The sequence below is a fragment of the Nicotiana attenuata genome, chromosome 2, assembly GCF_001879085.1.
Source record: "Nicotiana attenuata strain UT chromosome 2, NIATTr2, whole genome shotgun sequence".
Classification (NCBI taxonomy): Eukaryota; Viridiplantae; Streptophyta; class Magnoliopsida; order Solanales; family Solanaceae; genus Nicotiana; species Nicotiana attenuata.
In genome coordinates, this window is record NC_031990.1 from 93,758,527 (window position 1) to 93,780,596 (window position 22,070).

Genomic DNA, 22,070 nt, shown 5'->3' on the forward strand with positions numbered 1-22,070 from the left:
TTGATTGTGGCTCCGCCATAGACGATTTCGGCTTTTCTGTTGATTCCAGAGCTCGTCTGGTCGGGCATTTTTGGTTGTGTGGCCAATCCTCCCACACCCTTTACACATGATTCCTTCCCCCTCGTTTCAATTTGTTGTGTGTGATCTCTTATTACCACGTACGTCCTAAGTGGTATGTCTATGTGTTACATCCCGTATTTTCGTATGTTAAAGTTTTGTCATAAGTTAATCGACGCAAGTTCGGGGATGGGATTATTTTGAGATTTTAAATATTATGCTATTTCAAACAAGTGATGAGTATTCGTAAAGGTGAGAGGGGAAGCAAGTTAAAGAAAATGAATTTTTCGTCCAAGTTTGACATGTAGGATAAAATATGGCCCGAGCTAAAAAACTCGCTATTTATGGACTAGTGTCATACAAGGTACCACATGGCCATGATAGTAAGGTGTATAAAGTGTATTAAAAGTGAGTAGAATTTATGTAATTTGAGATAAGTCTTAATTATGTGGGTAATTGGTTAATTATTGGATAATGGAACATTACCTAGTTAATTAATAATTAGTGGTGGATTAATTGAAGTATTGGGATAAAGATTAAAGCAAAAAGAGATCAATAATATTGGATGACTCTTAATCTTTGTTGGATTAACGTGGCAGCTTCTTAAATTACGTTGGCTTAGTCTTAATCATTGATATCTCATTCTTTTAAAAGAATGGATATAAAGTTGTTTAGCGAAAATAACGTACAAGAATCCTTTACAAAGTCTTAAACAGGAAACATTTATCTTCTTCAGCAAATTTTAATATTGTAAGTAAATAATTTCAAAATGGACATTAGCTTCAATCCATCAAGATCTCAAGGAGATTTAATGAAACCAAAAAAAATTCCAACGAGATTTCTTAGCACTTTAGCAACGTGAGATTTTGCGATTCTAAAGGAGTACGGTGTAACCTTTTCCAAGAATATCATACGGATTTTTCCCTACTCCAGGTATGTTAAGACTATCCCTTCTTTTTTTGGCATGATCCATACGATACAAATCAAACGAGAAAAATACGCAACTTTCATAAATGACTCTATTCATTGAAATACTAGGGGTGTCTATATTGTTGTTTTCCCATGTGAACTATTATTATATCTTCTGTTCATGGGTCTCAGAAAAATACGTATTTGATAAAGTTTATCCGAAAGGCATATTGATTTCTATGGCATTCCGAGAAAATCTTATTAACATATTTCTTATGCATTTCATGCATTTATACATGTACATTGACCCATGACTAGATGGCGTTATATACGCGTATATATGTATATTATATGTATATGGGATATGGGAAAAGGTTACGGCGTTATATACGCACCACCACTTGATCAGCTGATATACGTTGATGATGTTGCCTACAGTGGCCGAGATGATATGATGGGATGCCCTCAGAGGCTTGATGATATTATGAAACATGTACCTATGCACGACATGACATTCATACGCATATGCATGACACTTCAATTATTCCATGATTTACAGAGTTATCCAGACTTACAGGTTGAGACTCTATATTTCCTTCCATGTCTGTTATATACATATTTATGTGCCTTACATACTCGGTACATTATTCGTACTGACGTCCCTTTTGCCTGGGGACGCTGCGTTTCATGCCTGCAGGTCCTGATAGACCAGTCGAGAGCCCTCCAAGTAGGCTATCAGCTCAGCGGAAGGTGTTGGTGCGCTCCATTTTCTCCGGAGTTGCTTCTTTGGTCAGTATGATTAGTACATGTATTGATTAGTATGGCGGGACCCTGTCCCGACCTTTATGATATTATATATTCTTAGAGGCTTGTAGACAGATGTCATGTATACGGATACTTGTATGGCCTTGTCAGTCTATGTTTCGAGTATATAAAGAATCATGCCGGCCTTATAGGCCCGTTCTTCATATGTATAAGTTTGTATTCCCTCATGATTTACTCCGGTACATTTACCTATGATAGAATGACATGAAAGATACGTTATATTGGTACTCGATTGAGTAAGCTACCGTGTGCCCGTCGTGGCCCATCGGTTTGGGTCGTGACACTATGGGCACGTGGATGCAAATCCTTACATATCTTCCTCTGAGGGTGACAGATGTGCAAGTATCGATCTTTAATAGCTTCCCCACTTTTCTACCCACTCGTTCTAGAATTTCTGTGTCGTAGAACCCGGTGGGTAGTTAGGGAAGCCAGACCCATATGGCAGTTGATTAAATCTTGAACTTTTCCGAAACAAAATTGGGTTCTCAATTTCGGACTGAGAGGAAATGGCCCATAACAAACCATGGGCCTTAGTATATGGCCTTTTCCATGTTCACTATTCTAGGAACTTCACTATGAAGTAATCCCCACTCAAATATATGATCGTTAAGTGCCCACTAGGGTATCATAGTTGTTGTAGTTTGGGTTTGAGTATGTGGTAGGGAATTTTCTTCCAAAATACCTTAATGATCACTGAAAACCTCCAAGGGTGGTAGATTCTCCCTTTTTGGTCATGGGTAAGGAGGATTTCCTCGGTAGTTTCTTCTTCCAATGGCGCCTTCAGTGCTGCCTCCTCTTGGTGATAGTTTGGGTGATAGACACTTGACCTTGTCAAGTAATTGTCCGCTAGGACTTCTTTGAAGGAGCTACTCATAGGAGAAGATTCAATGTCCATTGGTGCTACCGTCAGATCTGGTGGGTCGGGTAGTTTTCGTAGTGTTGAAGGGAGTGGGTCCTATACAGGGTGTGGGGGTGGGTGTGGGGCTGTTAGGAGGTTATAATAATTGAAGAGAGAAGTCTGACTATACCCAATTTCTATGTCATCAAAGTTTCTCCACTCACTCCTATGAGTACAATACTGTCACGACCCCAATTTTCCTCCGTAGGATGTCATGATGACACCTAGTCTCTAAAACTAGGTAGGCCTAGCACATTCCGAAATGATAATAGATTCTACTAAATAACTATTAAACATGAACCGATTTTTTTTAATAATAATCCCAAGGTAGATACGTACTATCCCAAAATCGGTAGTACAAATCACAAATCTTTCTAAGAATAACTATAAATAAGAAGTACATCTCTGGTCCAAAATAATGGGAAACAATGGAAGTAAAATACAACAGAAGGTGACTTTGGAGCATGCGAATATAGAGCAGGTATACCTTGAATTCTCCAGCCGCGCAGACGTAAATCTCAACCAACTCGATCATAAGTACCTGGATTTGCACAAAAATATGCAGAAGCGTAGTATGAGTACACCACTGCGGTACCCAGTAAGTATCAAGCCTAACCTCGGTATAGTAGTGACGAGGCCAGGTCAAGACACCTATCGGACATGTAAACCTGTGCAGGATATAACTTAAAGCTAACAATGGAAAGAACGTTCATGTAGGACCAACAGCCGCAGGATCACAAATTTACAATCAACAGCGAAAGTAATAGAAACACGAATAGCAACAAGAATAGATGGTAATAAAGAAACGAATGACGACTCAATCAATCAAATTATTCCAAATGCACAATTTACAACAATAATTAGCCGAGGTGCCACTCCTCATAATCTCAAATCATAAGTCGCAACTTTCAAACCTTACACATATGCACCTCGTGCCCACATTTTTTTTCCAAATCACTTTTGCACGATAAAACTCATGTACCACCATGTACACCGAATCCGTATAAATTGCTAAATAAAATGTTCAAGAGGTTTATTTATATACGATAAAGCATACTGAAAATCTTGAAATAAAGTAGGGAATCACACAAGAAAATGAGTTTATTTTAGAAATCAATTGAGTAAAGAAAATATCATTTTAAATAAAATGAAGCAATAGATAAGATACCAAATTAAATATAGAATTTGTTATAATAAAACAAACTAATGATTTTTAAGTAAAGTAAAAACCTCAGATAGGGTAAGGAGTTTAATTTGAGAAATCAATTAAAGTAAAATGTGGCAACTATTAAGAATAGTAAAGTACCGAAGAAAACGACGGTTTCCCAACTTAAGTGTCACGTAAGCTAAACACGTTAAAAATTCTTTTACTTAAAAGCGTTATGTTACTACAACTCAACATGGTATGAGATAATGACTCAGCGTAGTAATTTCATCTTAAAATTCAATTCAACAAAATAATAATAATAGGAAAGAAAAGTAGAAAATGGCAGCAAAGCAGTAAACTAATGAAAACATCTCAATCCTCGAAATCAGTAAACCCAAAAATATCAGTCCTCAGAATCTCATAAGATAAATACCGAAAGCTAACACAATACAACAATAAATACAACACACACAATCCGTTGCGGTGCGCAACCTAATCCCGCCGTACAAACACAATCCTCCCTTATTTCACCATATCAATATCATATAAAATCTGTTGCGGCTCGCAACCTGATCCCACCGTATCAATATCAAATCCTCCCTTATTTCACCATATCACATAATCCTCCCTTATTCCACTCGCTGCGGCATGCAACCCGATCCCACCGTATCATCATATTACAATCCTCTCTTATTTCACCTATTGCGGCGTGCAACCCGAACCCACCGTATCAGCATATCACAATCCTCCTTTATTGCACCTGTTGCGGCGTGCAACAAGACCCACAAGCAATTTAAATTAACAACAACAATTCAATAACTCAATTTACAAGAATTTCTACGTCGAAGGGTATGAGTACATGACAATAAAGGAACCACATAATAATCAAAGGAATGCAACAAATATTACAAAAATGACAGGACAAGTAAAGCACGTGAGAACTAAGGTGTGCAAGTAAAATAGTTAAGACAAATAGCAAATAGGCACAGAGTCATGGAAGGGCTCAACAATTAAAAGGTAAAAAGATAATAAGGAAGGCAATAACTTCAACTAAAGCATGTAATGGCAAAATAACAAGTAAGGTGTACAATAAGTGCTAACAACGTCAAATAAAGCGTGTAAGAGTAACATGTCATGACAATTCAATTAAAGGCATGGAAGAGTCTAGATAACCTAAACTGGTCAAATACCACATATATCCTGTGTACCCACTCGTCAGCTTGCATACACGACTTTCACATAACACAAATAGCACAATCAACTTGAATCCTAATGAGTAGTTTCCCCCACACAAAGTTAGACAAGACACTTACCTCGAAGAAGCCAAACCAATACTCTGAAATGACCTTCTCCTGTGAAACAACCTCCAGATGGCTCAAATCTAGCTAAAATAACTTCATATCATAACTAAAAGTCATAAGAAATAATTCCGAATAATAAAGCTTCAATCTTTACAGAAAATAAAAAAGTCAACCCAAAAGGTCAACCCGGGACTGCATCCTGAAACCCAATAAAATTCATAAAATCCAAACACCCATTCCGATACGAGTCCAACCATACCAAAATTATCGATTTCTGACATCAAATCGCCCTTCAAATCCTCATTTTACATTTTGAAAGATTTTACAAAAATTCCCATTTTCTTTCATTCAGTTCACTATTTAATGGTAAAAACAATTATGGAATCATGAAATATAATCAATTTCGAGTGAAGAACACTTACCCCAATCCAACCGGTGAAGAACCCCTCAAAAATCTCTCACATCCGAGGTCTGTAGCTCAAAAGATGATAAATGGAATAAAACCCTCGATTGGGAATTAATATTATGCTGCCCAGGCACTTGCACATCGCGATCACGAAAATATAAATGCGATAGCAAAGAAGAAACAACTACTGCCCAAAAATGCTTTACACGATCGTGAAAGAATGCATGCGATCGTGAAGAAGAAATAACGTTGCCCCCACAAAAGCAATACGTGAACGCGAATCAAGGGATGCGAACGCGGTTCACAACAACCTCCGTTTACGCGATTGTGAACCATATGACGCAAACGCGAAGAACAATAAACCTGGCCTCACCAGCATGGTCGCGCACTACGCGATCGCAAAACAACAAATGCAAACGCGATGAAGCAGAACTCACACATACGAGATCGCGGACCTCCAACTGCGAACGCGAAGAAGGAAAAATGGGCAGTCACAAAGCAGCCTACACGACCACGACTGGAACTTTGCGATCGCGAATAAGGAAATCAGGCACCAGCAAAACAACAATCTAATAACATGGAGAAATGACCCGTAGCCCATCCGAAACACACCCGAGGCCCGCGGGACCCCGTCGAAACATACTAACAAGTTCCATACACATATCGTGGACCTGCTTGAGGCCTCAAATCACATCAACCAATATCAAAACTATGAATCGCACCTCGAATCGAACTTAATGAACTTATGAACTTTCAACTTCTACAACTCGCGCCAAATCATATCAAATCAACCCGGAATGACGTCGAATTTTTCATGCAAGTCCCAAATGACACAACGAAGGTATACCAACTCGCGAAATCAAAATTCGGACCCGATATCGTCAACCCCGATCAAACCTCTCAACCTTCCAAACCTCCAACTTTCCAATTTTGCGCCAAAATGTGCCGAAACCTTCTAGAAATATCCAAATACGAATTCGGGCGTACGCCCAAGTCCAAAATCACCATCCGAACCTAACAGAACGATAAAAACTTCGATCCGGCGTCAAACACACAAAAGTCAAACTTGGTTAACTCTTCTAACTTAAAGCTTCAACAATGAAATTCATTCTTCCAAACTAATTCTGAATCACCCGAAAATTGAAACCGGCGATACACACAAGTCGTAATACATTATAGGAGCTACTCATGCCCTCAAACCACCGAGCGAGATGCAAATGCTCAAAACGACCGGTCGGATCGTTACAAATACACATTAGTTTTGATATTACTAAATACTCCTCTTATATTTTGGATTTATAATTTTAACAGTATAATAAGATTAATGCTTAAAGCTTTTATTATTGAACCTATCAAATTTCAATCCAGGTTGATATATCAATAATTCAAAGCGAAATTACGCTGGATGGACCTTTTTAAGTCACCGTTTATATTTTGACCCCACTAAGAAAAAATTTAAAGCAATAGTCCCGCGTCAGAATTTAAAGCATGTTGCTCAATATTCTGACAATCACCAGAATTTTCAGCGCGATGATCTGTCTGAATTTTGTGGCAAATTATACAAAAATATGACAACTATCTAAAATTTTATAACGATCATCATAACTTGTAAAATTGTGTCAACCATAAGAACTCTGATGAATCACCGTAAGATTTACCAAGAAATTCTGACCAGTGTGCTACAAAAATCTAACTAAAGATTATTTTTTCAAGACTCTTCTTATTGGGTCAAAATTTAAGTAGTGACACCAAATAATCTTATTTGTGCAATATGTTAAACTTACATGTATAACTACTCTTTTCGTCTCAAATTATGTGTCGAAATTTCTAAAAATAATTGTCTCAAATTATTTGTCATTTTAGAAGTTCAAGACAAAAGAAATTATATTTTTCTTATTTTACCCTTAATAATAATTGGTCTTGAAAATGAAGATAGCACATAAATATAATAAATATTCAATGAAGAGAGATTATATCTTAAAACGTAAATAAGGGTAAAATAGTCTAAAACCCTTTCTAATTAATATTTCTTAAGAAGTATATAAAAGAGAAACACTATAGATAATTTGAGACGGGGACATTACTTGTTAATAAAACTACCATAAAATAGAAGTCTAAAGAAGGTAATCAAATTCAGAGTGGATTTTATTACATTGACGTAGATTTTGTCTTTGTCGTGTTTCACATGACCCCTACTTATATTGAACACTCCTACATTATTGTACACAGATATCAACCTACTATTGGTTTGGACCTTAGAAACAACAGGCGAAAACACAGATATCACCGTTCATTCCATGCACGTCTTTTTCTTGTATATAATTGCCACCACATTTATCTACGCACCTCTTTTTGAGTCCCTAATTACTCCTTCATTATTAGTTCAAGACCCCAATTAAGAGACGGTCCAAAATGGATATTGAGAATTTATATTGTAAGTTCCCTACAGACCCATTTGCAAATCTTAGCGATCTATTGTAGATTCATATTTTTTCCTCTTACCCTTTTTGTTTTCTTGTGTTCCAACAATCTTGGAATTACTGCTGAGTGCTTATTTTGCTGTTTATGTTTTTTTTTTTCCTTTCCCTTTTTGTGCTTTTGAAATTAGAATCTTGAGTACAAATTTTGCTTCTTTTTTTAGCTATAGGTTGGAAGTCAAGTTAAAAATGTGTTATTGTGGCTGATAGCTGTGTTCTTTGTAATTAAATTGGGATTTACTTGCTTCTCTTTATCTTTTCCTAAATTAATCTTTAGGTATGTATTAATCATTGAAGTAATTAAGCTTATGGCCAATGGCTAAATAGCTCAAGTTTTCCTAATTCTTGAAATTTGCACTTTTTGATATAAAGGAACCTCTTGAAGATAGTACTTTCTTTTTCTGTATTGTTATTAAGGTTCTTGGACTAGCCAAATTCAGAGGTGGAACCGGGATTTTGAAGTTTATGAGTTCTAAACTTGCTAGCGAACCCATATCTTGTCTTAGTTAATGGGTTCGCAATAAAATATCTATATGTATTGAATGGATTTCTTAATACACATACAGAGTCTAAGCAAAAGCTACTGGGTTCGTCCTAGCTCATGCTCTAGCTCCGCTCTGCCCAATCTTGGTGACAATGGTCTTGTTTACTACATTTCAAATAAATGAATTTTTCATTCTGGCCCATCATTGCTTTCTTTCTGTAAAGACTTGATTTTTATTCATTGTGGAAGAAGTTTACAGTAATTTGGCAATTATGTGGATAAGAGAGAGAATAATTGTGGTGATTAATGAACAAAATTAACACCATAGTTCTTGCATCACTTTACTCTTGTATTGCCTTAGCTGTAATCAGGCAGATGGAGCTTTTGAACAATGGGTTCAAACGGAATAGAGATATATACCTGAAAAACGACTAAGATTCAACAAATATTGAAGTTTTGAACCCATAATTTTCAAGAGTACAACTACTTCAGTGCTAAGAATATTAAATTTTGAACCCATATGACTAAGATCCGCCACACGTATGATTGTTGTCTTGTGTGATTCATTTGCAAGTGGATGGGCATGAACTCATCCTCGGACCTCATGTATGAATGGTATTGGCAGTGCTTCGGCGGTCGTGTACCTCTCACATGATATACGAGCACATGAAAGAAGTGCAGTGTCGTAGCAAATTGGGATTGTCTAATTTCTTAGTGTTTGATTACCAACAAGTTTTCTCTAGAATTAGGAAGAATAATGCATAGCAGCAACTTTGTTTATAGAAACCAGTGGAGTTTATGTTATTACAAGTAATTGCGTCATAGAGATTGAACAAAATAAGGGCGGTTTTGTGGGGATGGAGGAAGTACAAATGATAAGTTGGCTGATTAGATGTCATGGTTTTCTTTTCTCCTCCTTCAGATCATCTCTAACTCTTTTTATTGGAGGGTTTTGCTTATTTGAGTGTCACTTGCATTCCTAATAGTTCCAAGAAATAGCAGGGGTTAGAGAAATGATTAGAGAACAGAACTGAGAATGCGGGTGCTTTTGTGTGTGCATCTAATAGAGACACACACCACAGAGAGAGATAGATAGATAGATAGAGTGTTTTGTGGAGAATGCGGGTTCTTTTACTACTAATACACTTACTAGACAACTAGTATCTTAGGAGCAATAGTTAAGGGAGGAAACACTTTTAGTTGCCGGGAATACCATGATTTAAGTCTAAACAAGGAAAGGTGATGCACTGATGTGATATGAGCAGTCTTCTAACCTATAGGAGGAGAATTAAGGGAGAAGGTACTTGAGGTGTGCCTAAGAAGTGAGATGTTGTCTGCTGACAGCTTCTGTGATGTGAATAAGACAAATATGGTTGCCATTTCACTAAGTGACAAATTGGGTAATTTCTCTTCTAGGCACCACTCTTGGAGGGTTATAGGTCTCTTCTTCAAACCTCCAAAACACTTGATCTTCTACTCAAAGGTACAATCAACCAACCAAGCAGTCCTTTTCATTGTTTTCCCATGCGTATAACTAGGCTGTTTGTGGCTAGATCAACCTGCAGTGCGAACTTAAAATAACTGCCAGAATTACGGCATTTGTATTTAACGAGTCAATTTCTTTGTTTGGCACTACTACAATTTGATGTTGAGATTCTTGTATGATTTTAGTCTTACGCCCAATGACCCTCGATGAGAAAGCAAATTGGTAAAAGTATAGGATCATAGCAGTTACAGTGTATGTGCCTTTACTATTGGTGGGTCTCTTAGCTCAGCACCGGCATAAGCTAGCAGTAGGGGATCAAAGGGTGTGAAATCCGGCCTGCTACCATAAGCCATCTTGACACTCTACTTCACTCTTTGGGTTAGGAGAGTCAAAAGATTTCATCAGTAATTACTAAAGTTATGCCATATGGTCCTGTAATCAAATTGCTGTGTGTTCGCCTGAGATCAGCCCACGTCTAAGCTTGCAAGCTTCTTCTCATAAAAGCTGCTAGTGTAATTTGTCACAGAACCCGTTTGAAATTTCAAATTCTATCTCATGCTTCTTTCCTTTACAATGTTTAATTGCTTGGTGAAATGCCAAAGAAGGCTATTTCATGCTTGGCTATCTTGGTGCCAATATAGTTGCTCTTATAGAATTAACTTGGAAATTGATCTGAGTGGTCTAATGACTTCCTTCTTCCTTACTTGGATATGCTTTATTTCATATTATTAATACTTAAAAATGCAAATGTTTGGGCTACATCTCTCCCCTTGTGTCCTGACTTTCTGTACACTGGTTTCTGTTGCCTGAAGTGCAAAGTAACTGTTGCGAATCTTTTTGTATGTGTTAAGGCTGTCTTTTGACTTTAATAGTTTATCAATAACTGTTGCATAAACGGCAGGTCTCTACATCCGTTGGGAAGAATAATCGTTTTGGGGCTTGAACTGTGAAGGGAAAAATATTTGTCAAGATGACGTCGCTGGGTAACTATACCACTGACGGCACAAATGGACATTCAAATATATTTGGGCAAGAAAAATGTGATGCCTATTTACTTGTCAATTTAGAAACTGTTCTTAGTGAAGGCTTTCGAGCATTCTTGTACTTTTTGGGTCTTGCCTATTGTTTTATCGGATTGTCAGCTATAACTGCTCGCTTTTTCCGGTCAATGGAAAGTGTTGTTAAGCATAGTCGAACTGTAGAGACGATAGATCCTCGCACAGGCACGAAAATTGTCAAAGATGAAAAGGTGTGGAATTACACAATTGCAGACATCACTTTACTGGCATTTGGGACTAGCTTTCCGCAGATATCTTTAGCTACAATTGATGCAATACGAAATATTGGAAATTTATATGCTGGAGGTTCGTTCTTGATTTTCTGTTCTGCGTTCAGAATCTTTACCTAGTTTGTGTTATAATCTTTTCTTCTTACTCATAATATGGATGTAAGAAAAGCATGGCATCAAACTTTCAGATTCCTTCTTACTCATAATTTTAGTTTGTGTTATAATTTTTCATAACTCTCAATATTGTTGAGTTTATTAAGGATATTGAGCTTTATAGAGTAAAATAGACATGTCTCTTTTAAAATTTGTGTTGTGCTTGTATTAATGGTTACTAGTGAATATCTCTTAACCCAATTATGCTGGTCTCTGAAATCATGGAGTAAAAGATTTCGTGCTATATCGTTTCCCTTTTTCTTTTCTCTATTGAGAAGATAGAATGTGAGAATCTGATTTCCGTTGGAAAAACTTCTTCATAGCTTGAATAGTTTAAAACTGTTAAAGATTTCATGTTTCATTGTTGTTGATGAATTTGTATATAATGTTTCATTTCTACTAGATAACCAGAAAATTGGCCGAGTCTGGGGCATCAGTTGCCTTTGCTAATACACCCTTGGAACAATTTGACTTGGTCAGGTTTAGGTCCGGGAACCCTTGTTGGCTCTGCTGCGTTTGATCTATTTCCTATACATGCCGTTTGCGTGGTGGTTCCTAAAGCTGGAGAATTGAAGAAGATATCAGATATTGGAGTCTGGCTTGTAGAGCTCTTTTGGTCTTTCTGGGCCTACATCTGGCTGTATATAATTTTAGAGGTATCTGCTCAATAATTTTCGTTGTGAGTTATTTCATATGGATGACATAATCAAAGATTCTTTGAAAGCTGACATTAGAGAAAGATTATCATCATAGTTTTTACTTGTGAAAGTTCGCTGACATGCATCATGTATTTGCCAAGCATCGGGTAAAATTACTACTTGTTTGTCTTCTGCTTACCTTATTCTTTGAATCTAATCATTTGTGCCACTTTGGAAGCATACACGCCTTTTGTTGGTTAATGGATAAGACATACTTTTCTTCTAAAGAATTTCTGTACATGTATGGAAGGAGGACCATGCAAGATATTGATGAACGTTTAGATAAATGTTAATCATGAAGAATAAATTCTAATGAACTTCAATGGAGTGGGTTGAGAACCTGAGGTCTCAGGTTCAAATCCTAGCAAGACAAAAATACTAGGCGACTTTTTTCCATCTGTCTTAGCCTTGGTGGATAAAGTTACGTGGTACCTGTTGCTTGTGTGAGGTACCAGGTATCCCCTGGAATTAGTCGAGGTGCGCTCAAATTGGCCCGAACACTCTAATGAACTTGAAACTCATTTTCTTCTACATCAAGACTATGAAACAACTAATAGACTATTGCACTTCCCCTCATTGATGAAATGTGAATAGTCCAGTAATGAGATAATACATGTTAGGCCTCTTTCAGTTACTGATAGTAAAACGAGGAGTCAATTGTTAACATTTTGTTTATGGACATAATTGACTTTGTAGGTGTGGAGTCCAGAGATTTTTTAACTTTATGGGAAGTTTATTTACCAGTGTTTTAATTTAAGCTATCAGATTTATCTTATTGATGAAATGTGCAGGGTGCAAAAATTAAATGTAAATGTCTTAGTCCTCTTTCACTTATTCACGTCAAAACAAGGATTCAGTTAACGCCGTCCTGTTCATGAATATAATTTGACTTTGTAGGTCTGGACTCCAAATGTTATAACTTTGTGGGAGTCTATCTTAACAGTGTTGCAATTTGGGCTATTGCTGATACATGCGTATGCACAGGACAAGCGTTGGCCCTATTTATCCCTTCCTATGTATGTCTTATGTTTATTATCAATTTTTGTAGTGTGCGAATTCTCTAATTGATTTTCGTTTCAGCTTGTTTTTATTTTTGTTGTATGGGAAAATGACCTAAATTGTACATTTTATACTTTCTACAATTTAGAGAAAGAGCCGAGAGGCCAGAGGAGTGGGTGCCGGCGGAGGATGTCAAATATAGGCCTCTTGACAAGGTTCATGATCCAGAATCTGAAGTATCTCAAGTTGGTGAAGAAGAAAGTAGAGGAATTGTTGATATTTTCTCCATTCATTCAGGAGAAGGGACAGGTAATTTCAAGAAAGTGATGCTTTGTTTTACCTTGGATATCCGGTTCTTCCTGGATTATGTGATATAGTTTGACTAGGTATGTTGTTTGGAAAAAGCTAATTAGACTTATGTTATATTAGTCAGAGTAAATGACAATAGTAAAGTGTAATTCAGAAGTTAGTTTGATAAGGAAAACAATATATCGTAGTTACTTGAATTGTAAAATGAATTTTAGTTCTTGAAAAAAGAAATTCAATGTTGTATAGGATACAATTATTTGCAGAAATGCATCAGACATTCTTATTGGAAACAGCCTCTCTACCTTCACTAGGTAGGGGTAAGGTCTGCGTACACACTATCCTCCCCCGACCCCAAATATGGGAATATACTGCGTATGTTGTTGTTTAAATGCATCAGACATTCTCGGACATTCCAAATTAAAAAGTCTAAACTTGAATGAAGGGCGTATTATTATTAGCGTTAATGTCGAGTTTTGCTTCTCTTGAAAGACTTTCAATTTAACTGTAGCATAATGAGAAAAGATTTGATCTTCTTTTTGCAGTTAGCTTCGGTCTGACAATTCTTTCGTAACAGCAGGTCATTTTTATCGAAACTTAGCTGGTGAAGATGTCACTGAATCGTCCACGCCCCATAATGGCAATATCATTCCTGAAGAATCTGATCTCCTCTCAATTTGGAAGCATCAATTTCTGGATGCTCTCACGGTAATTTTTTCATACCATGTTATATGTTTCTTTATTTGATGTCGCAGTGGCTGAAATACTATTCTGACACAAACAGTCATGTGTATGTGTTACAGTACAAACAATTGTCGCTCTCTATAGTTACTGTCACTCTTTTGCTAAATGTGGAGTGAATAATTACTCCATTTTACTGTACTATGTGCATGTCCTAGTTTAACCAGTTTCGTGAGCAGAGTTAACCGGTACCTTTACTAGTAGGAGGTAACAGGTGCCTATTGGAACAACGAGGTGTGCTGAATCTATCCCGGACACCATTATTATTAAAAAAAACATAAAGGAAAAAAGAAAAGTTAAACCTCTTTGAGAATCCGTAATTATTTCGCTGCATTATGAGCAAAATCTTCAATTGAATCTCAAATTACTGGTACATGTGGCCTCCAAAACTGAATCCAGGCCTAAAACTCCATGCATATGAAGAAGATGCAAAAATTAAGGATTTATTACGCCATACTATGTGTTCCCTACTCCAGCTGAGGTTTGGGGGCTTCTATGCTATTCTTGCCCCCTTTCCTCGTTTAGAGAAAATTGTATGCTATTTTTGTCCCCGTACCTATTTTAGGAAAAATGAGGTGAATGGTAGGTTAATGGGCTTGTTTAAAAAATCTTTGCAGTTGGAAAGTGCGGAATCCAGAAAATTGAATAATATATACCTACGTCTCGCAAGAATTTTCTGGCAGTCACTTCTTCTACCGTGGAAGCTTCTTTTTGCATTTGTGCCACCATATCATATTGCCCACGGGTGGATTGCTTTCGTATGCTCGTTGATATTCATTAGCGGGATAGCTTATGTCGTGACAAAGCTCACCGATTTGATAAGCTGTGTTACAGGTTTTCACCCTTCTTTTAGATTAAGTGCCTTTTCAATGATCATAAATATTCTTCTGCCTATATGCTCAACCTAAGAATATACATTGTACACAATGTAACTGCAGGAATAAATCCGTACGTCATTGCATTCACAGCTTTGGCAGGTGGAACCTCATGGCCTGATCTCGTGGCCAGCAAAATTGCTGCAGAACGGCAGCTTACAGCCGACTCTGCCATTGCTAACATTACGTGCAGGTTTCTTCGTCAGCCAATTATGCTCTTTACCTATTACATACTTAAATTAATAGAAGGCATGCCAAACCAAGAGAGATTTGCCAAATTGCTTTCATAGTTTTCAATTTTGTTTTTCCCTTTTCCCAAATCTCACTATCTAGCTACTTAGGCGGTTAAGAAGTTCATCAAGTTTAACTTTTGCCACCGATAGCGAGGACTAGGGTTGGGATCCGGTCCTGTGATTTTTGCTCCAGTATTCTTCGGTGATTATTTCAGATTGTGCCAACTCAGCAGACTAACATCTAAAGGCTATAATTCATTTTCATAGTAAACTCAAACTAATGTCCGTCAATTCCTCTTTTGATATATTCGTCAAGCGTGTCGTCTCTTCCTCCGACTCTGAGGACTCTATTTCTCGTATTCTGATTCTTATTGTGAAGGTGACTCAGCAGCTGGACAGAATTATTCCTTCATTTATTCTTTTTATCCTCCTTATATACCTTAGAACTAAACTTCTAACCGTAATTATTTTTAGTTTCAGAGAAAACAATGATAAAAACCTATGGCTAGCTCGTCGGGATTAAAAAGTTGCAATTTTCTAAGGTTGAATTCGTCTGACATCCAACCCATAAATGACATCAAAATCTTTCTTGAAATTTCAAATTCGAGTGCAAGAAATTTTGGTACTTCACTAGACGGTGATATTCACCTCCATTTTCATTATCTTGTTTACAGTGTCCATTTACATGCTTTGTGCTATTGACCTTCGGTATGGAGTGGAGGATTATAAGGTGGAATGCGGTGGTTTTGGGTTTATTCTGGTGGCCAATGGGAAACACAGTAATTTCAGCAAGTTTGTGTTGCAAAGAGCAGAGAAAGAAAGCAATTAACGGACGTTAGTTTGAGTTTTCTATGAAAATGAATTACAGACTTTAGATGTTAGTCTGCTGAGTTGGCACAATCTGAAATAATCACCGAAGAATACCGGAGCAAAAATCACTGGACCGAATCCCAACCCAAAAGACTAAGGGGCCTTTTGGTTGGAGGGATTTGAAAAATAATTCCAGCGTTAAAGACAAAAAACGCCCTTAAATTAAGGAACTGCAGATGTTTCATGTATTTTTATTCACCGCATAACGATCCCTATGCTATTATTCACCGTATAACAATCTATTCATTATTATTCACTGCATAAACAATCCCTGCAGTATTATGATATTATCCCCTCATAACTAACATGTGAACCAAAACAACCCCTAAATGTAGTAGTTAGATATTCATATAAGATTTACTTCTTTGATTAACTTCTCATAATTTTTGTGACCAAAACCATAATACTAGGAAATGTGAATGTGACAAGTCATTCTGTGAAACTAAATATGCTAGCATCGGACTTACATTTTTACGTTCTTCTTACTTGTAGCAACTCGGTGAACATCTATATAGGCATCGGTGTACCCTGGCTCATTGATACATTGTACAACTACATTGCATACAAGGAGCCGCTGCGAATAGACAATGCAGAAGGACTAAGTTTCTCTTTGCTTGTTTTCTTCTCCACTTCCATAGCATGTATTGGTGTTTTGGTGTTTAGGCGGCTTACTCTTGGTGCTGAGCTTGGCGGGCCAAAAGTTTGGGCTTGGGTGACTTGCATATTCTTCATGTTTTTATGGCTCATATTTGTTGTACTATCGTCTCTCAAAGTTTCCGGGATCATATAGCAATCTTAGTCCAAATCACGGTTTTGCTTAATATCGCTGGTTCCTAGCGAGGCCCGCCCTCATGGTTATGTACCCATACATACTTGCATACATGCATACAATTGTGCACTCTTTGGAAGTGCAATTTTCTTTACTCATTGCACCGGGCACTTCATGTACCCGCTCCGGACCCTGCGCATAGCGGAAGCTTAGTGCATCGGACTGCCATTTTTATTGTAACAGTCAATGAAGAAATATAAAGGCTGTCAAGAGGAGAGCTTGCAGTGTGTAAAATATCAGGACCAGGAATTATGCAACTCATGGGATCTGATGAGAGTTACACAAGTGTGTTGTATCAGTTTTACTAAGGTATGACCAATATATATAGATATTTTTGAAATGTTTGATTGATATTAAGCTGCAATGTAAACGGCTCTTCTGCTCCGAAACGAACTGTTCCAAATGTTTCTGGAAATTCTTGCTCCTATTGGAACCATTTGTATCTATACATAAATTTGTCTAATAGGAGCAAGAATTTCAGAAACATTTGGAACAGTTCGTTTCGGACCCCCCCCTACCCCCCCCCCCCCCCGGCCCTCTTAAGAGATAGCTTTATTAATTTTTTTGATGATTGATAATTTCCGAGGGCTAGTTGGCGCACGGTTTTAACTCGGTAGATAATGGATTCGCCCTTCTACTATGTTTCACTTAAAACAATTTCTGGTTTCGCTACTGGTATGAGGTAAGAAAGGAGCTGGATTCTGGAGGGAAATATCCAACGCCTTAGCTGTTTGAACATGTCAAACATACGAGTAAACTAAACGGGAAACCAAAAAAAAAAAAAAAAACCCAGTGCAATCCCACACAGTGGGGGTCTGGGGAGGGTAGTGTATATGCAAACCTTACCCCTACCTTATGAAGGAAGAGAGGCTGTTTTCGATAGACCCTCGACTCAAACAATGAAAAAGATGCAATAAACGAACAATAATAATGGCAAGTAAATAAGATAACTGAAACAAATAGCACAACATGTAATAGCAAAGGAATTAGGAATACGAAGCTACAAGAGAAGTGCGAAAACTACTGGTAATAGTGCCACATCGTCTAACAACAAGGAATTCTGAGTAAGAGAATACAAGACTAGTACCACAACTACTAGTACGACTAGAAGAGACTCTCGACTACCTGTCAACCCACAACCCTAATCCTCGACCTTCACACCTCCCTATCGAGGATCATGTCCTCGGTAAGCTGAAGTAGTGCCATGCCCTGTCTAATCACCTCTCCCTAGTACTTTCTACGCCTCCCTCTACCTCTTCTCTGCCCCGCTATGATCAACCTCTCGCATCTTCTCAACCTAAGAATATACATTGAGAGAATTTGGTGAAGAGTTGAGGTGGTTTTGGTTGGAATTTCAGATTGAAACTCGAAGAAGAAGACTTAAATAAATTGTATATATTTTGTATGGTGGGTGTAGAAACGGCATACAAAATATATACAACTAACATAGTTACATACAAAATTTCATATAAATTATAATTTTTGACCGGATATTATACAAAAAAACTATATTAAAGTTGTAGATAAATGGTACATTTTGACCGAATTTGTATTTGTAAAAAAATTTAGTATCTTTTTGTAAATAGAAAAACTTAGATAAACTGGATAAATAAATTTAAAATCTCGTATATATGCGAAAAAGTCCCACGACTTTTGTGAGATGTCTACCTTACCATTGGCAGAAAGCCTTATTGATGTGGTTTGACTCTTTGTTTACATTTACAGATCAATTAATAAACTCATAAATAAATCCCTTCGTCTATGTGCATAAAAGTCAGAATATGAATTATTAAAAGGAATGGCATTGTATTGAAAGCGTAAAACTAATGATTTTCATTTTTGTGGGATTACTACTTGCTCCTATTTGAACATCAAAACTAATTAAAAGGAGCGTATTTGTACTCATCTTTTATTCTATTATTATGGATTATCTTAATTGTTCTTCATTTATTATTGAAAACCTATCTCCCAAATCTCAAGTATTATCGTTTACGACCTACATGATACATCACAAAAATTTTGGTTTGTGATTTGAAGGAAAAAAGAGAGTATGAACTAATTGTAGTTAATTACTATTTAATCACTAACTCAGCTAATATTATGTTGATGTAAAAATTTCGGTGCACTCATTCATTAACAAAATAATAATTTACTTATTTAAAAGTTTAAACACTCTTAGTAAAATTCATAGCTACGCCATTGCAAGTAGGTTTATATTGCTGAAGTGTAAGTTCAGAAGAATATGAATTTAAGTGGGCGTTTGGACATAAGAATTATAAAATTCCAAAAAGAAGTAAAAAAAAATTCAAGTGAAAATGATATTTGAAAATTAGAGTTGTGTTTGGACATGAATATAATAATTTTGGGTTGTTTTTGAAGTTTTATGAGTGATCTAAGTGAAAATTTTGAAAAACAGCTTTTTGGAGTTTTTCAAATTTTCGAAAAATTCCAAAATCCATCTTCAAGTGAAATTTTGAAATTTTATGACCAAACACTGATTTCGAAAAAAAGTAAAAAACTTCTTATGTCCAAACGGGCTCTAAGTATACACTCTATTATTTTCTAATTGAGGTTTTTTCCTATCTATACCATATATGAAACCTTATTACCAGAAATGTGCATATTTTCATTATTACCCGCTATGTTTATATTTTTCCTACAAAATTTATACCATTCATTAAATACCCATATTAAGAGCTGATTCCTTCCAAATTAGGCGCCTACAAATCTGGAACAAATATTTGAATAACTTATTCCTTTCAAATTAGGTGCCTACAAATTTGGGACTAAAATATTTTTTCATATTCACATCAAATTCATCCCCACTACTAACTGAAAATTCAGCAAAAAAATCTCTGCGTCCATCTCCAAATCAGGTATCAACTCTCCGTCATTGATCCGAACAAAAAGGTCATCAAAAATCAATACTGTCGAGCAAATGCTGAGTTTGATGCTGATTTTCTCTGATTTTTGGGGCTGTTTTCGCTGGATTTTTGTTGCGTTTGATGATTTTCATGGGTTTTTCCATGGCTGAAGTTGGACTTAATTTTTAAGGAGCCCAGAATCAATCTATTCTCATCAAGAGAGGAGAACGAGAACAAGAACATTCTTCATGATATTTGATATTGATACAGGAGAAGGCACTGTGAGTTGAGGCATTGGTACATACAGTTATACACTACCACTGACCTCTATATCTACTACAGAAAACGCTTACCCTTTTGGGAAAGATAATGCCTTTTTCCTCTAAAACCATAAAACAAAAGAAAGGAAAAAGTATATCTAATTTCCAGGGCGAAAGAATACAATCATAATGAAATTCAAGCATCTTACTGACCACAAAATTTTTGTATGACAAATATAAAATTATTTTGGACTTCTCTTCTCAAAACTTCATTCTCCCCATGATAATAACACCAACATCCCGTAAGAAGACTGCACATCTGCGTAATGATTTAAGTATTTATAGAGCAATATTGTTTTAAGGGTATCTACAAATTACTACATTTATACTACAATTAAACTGCAATTTATGTTGAAAAAAAATGTTGACTACAAAATTTTCTCCTCATCTACAAATTTTCTACAAATAAACTACAAATCAGTTTACGTATGTATAAAGCAGTATTGTTTTGAAGGGTATCTACAAAATTACTACATTTATACTACAATTAAACTACAATCTATGTTGGAAAAAAATGTTGACTACAAAATTTTCTCTTCATCTACAAAATTTCTACAAAACATCTGCAAATAAACTTCAAATTAGTTTAAGTATTGTATAAAGCAGTATTGTTTTTAAGGGTATCTACAAAACTACTACATTTATACTACAATTAAACTACAATCTATATTGAAAAACTATGAGTCGTATCTGCAATTGCATGGGAAGATTTGCCCTGCTTTTTTTTGTGGTTTTGCTGATAAAACACCCATATTGTTATAAAATTCACCAAAGAATGGTACTTGTTTTAGCAGCAAAACAGTGTTAAACCGTTTGCTATACTTATTTTCATTTTTGACCTTTCCAAAATACATAATGGCTCTCCGTTATCTTTTAAACTGTTGAGTATTCATCAGTGATGTGAAAAAGCAGAACACAATCGATGTGGAATTTTGTTTGGTTACAGAAGAGGGAAAATGGTAAAAAGAATGTGGGATATGGGTAAAAACGTGGGTGGGGGGTGAGGGGTAAGGAGAGAGAAACGTGGGATATATGGATACCTTTAATTAAGGAGTAAAAACTGCCCATTAATTAGATATGGATACCTTTAATTAAGGAGTAAAAACAGCCCATTAATTAGACCCTTAATTAAGTATGGTATAGGATTGGTAATTTGGTATACTAAGTGTAATTTACTCAAACCTTAAACATGTAGGGTAAAAAGATTTCCTATGTGGTATAGGAATATAAAAATTCCTTTCTAATTTGTTTAGCATGCCACCTGCTTTTATGTAAAAGGTCTCATTATAGCAATTTAGCAATTCGAGACTACTTTTTTATTGGTCAAATACCTACCCTGTGTCCTAAATTTTGTTCAAAGTAAAATGATAAGGTTTTACTAATATCAATTTGTACTCTTGAAAAAGAAATATTTCGGGATATATAATATACTTTTTCGGCTATTATTTTGAGCGTGATTATACATTGTTATTTTTCCAAACATTTCGTGCATAATGATCTATATGCTGGCTGTTTGTATAGCAATGGGCCAAAAGGTGAACATAAAGTAGCATATCCTAGTAGCTCCTTGCCTCCTTGTTCGCTATATTTGCATAATTCATAGTACAATTATTATCAATCCCATGTGCAATTTCATATATGTTCTTTGCTCCTCTTTAAATTAATTGAACTAGTTGACATTGACTTTATCAACATCTATTCAATTGATTCACAATAGCTAAATTATTTTTGTAGTGATGGGAAATCTATTGCATTTTTTATTCTTAATTCAAAATTTAGCTTATCATTACACCTTTTTTTTTTTTTTTGGGTTTACAATCACTATAGTTTTTCACATAGACAAAATTATCCTTTTCTGTTAATTATAACAAAATTGTGGATCTCAAAAAGTTGAAGTCGCTTAT

General features: G+C 36.1%; 1 protein-coding gene across 2 annotated transcripts; it reads left to right on the forward strand.

Annotated features, from left to right (window-relative positions):
- On the forward strand, nt 7,776–17,436 carry LOC109215267 (magnesium/proton exchanger). Of its 2 annotated transcripts, none has more exons than XM_019379302.1 (9): nt 7,776–7,977; nt 10,892–11,354; nt 11,912–12,087; nt 13,027–13,145; nt 13,277–13,437; nt 14,012–14,142; nt 14,793–15,009; nt 15,114–15,243; nt 16,646–17,436. In XM_019379302.1, the coding sequence occupies exons 2-9, from the start codon at nt 10,961–10,963 to the stop codon at nt 16,941–16,943; spliced, it is 1,626 nt and encodes a 541-aa protein (XP_019234847.1). In that variant the 5' UTR covers nt 7,776–7,977; nt 10,892–10,960; the 3' UTR covers nt 16,944–17,436. The 2 variants fall into 2 exon arrangements, with proteins under 2 accessions (XP_019234847.1, XP_019234853.1); XM_019379308.1 differs by having other exon boundaries at nt 14,015–14,142.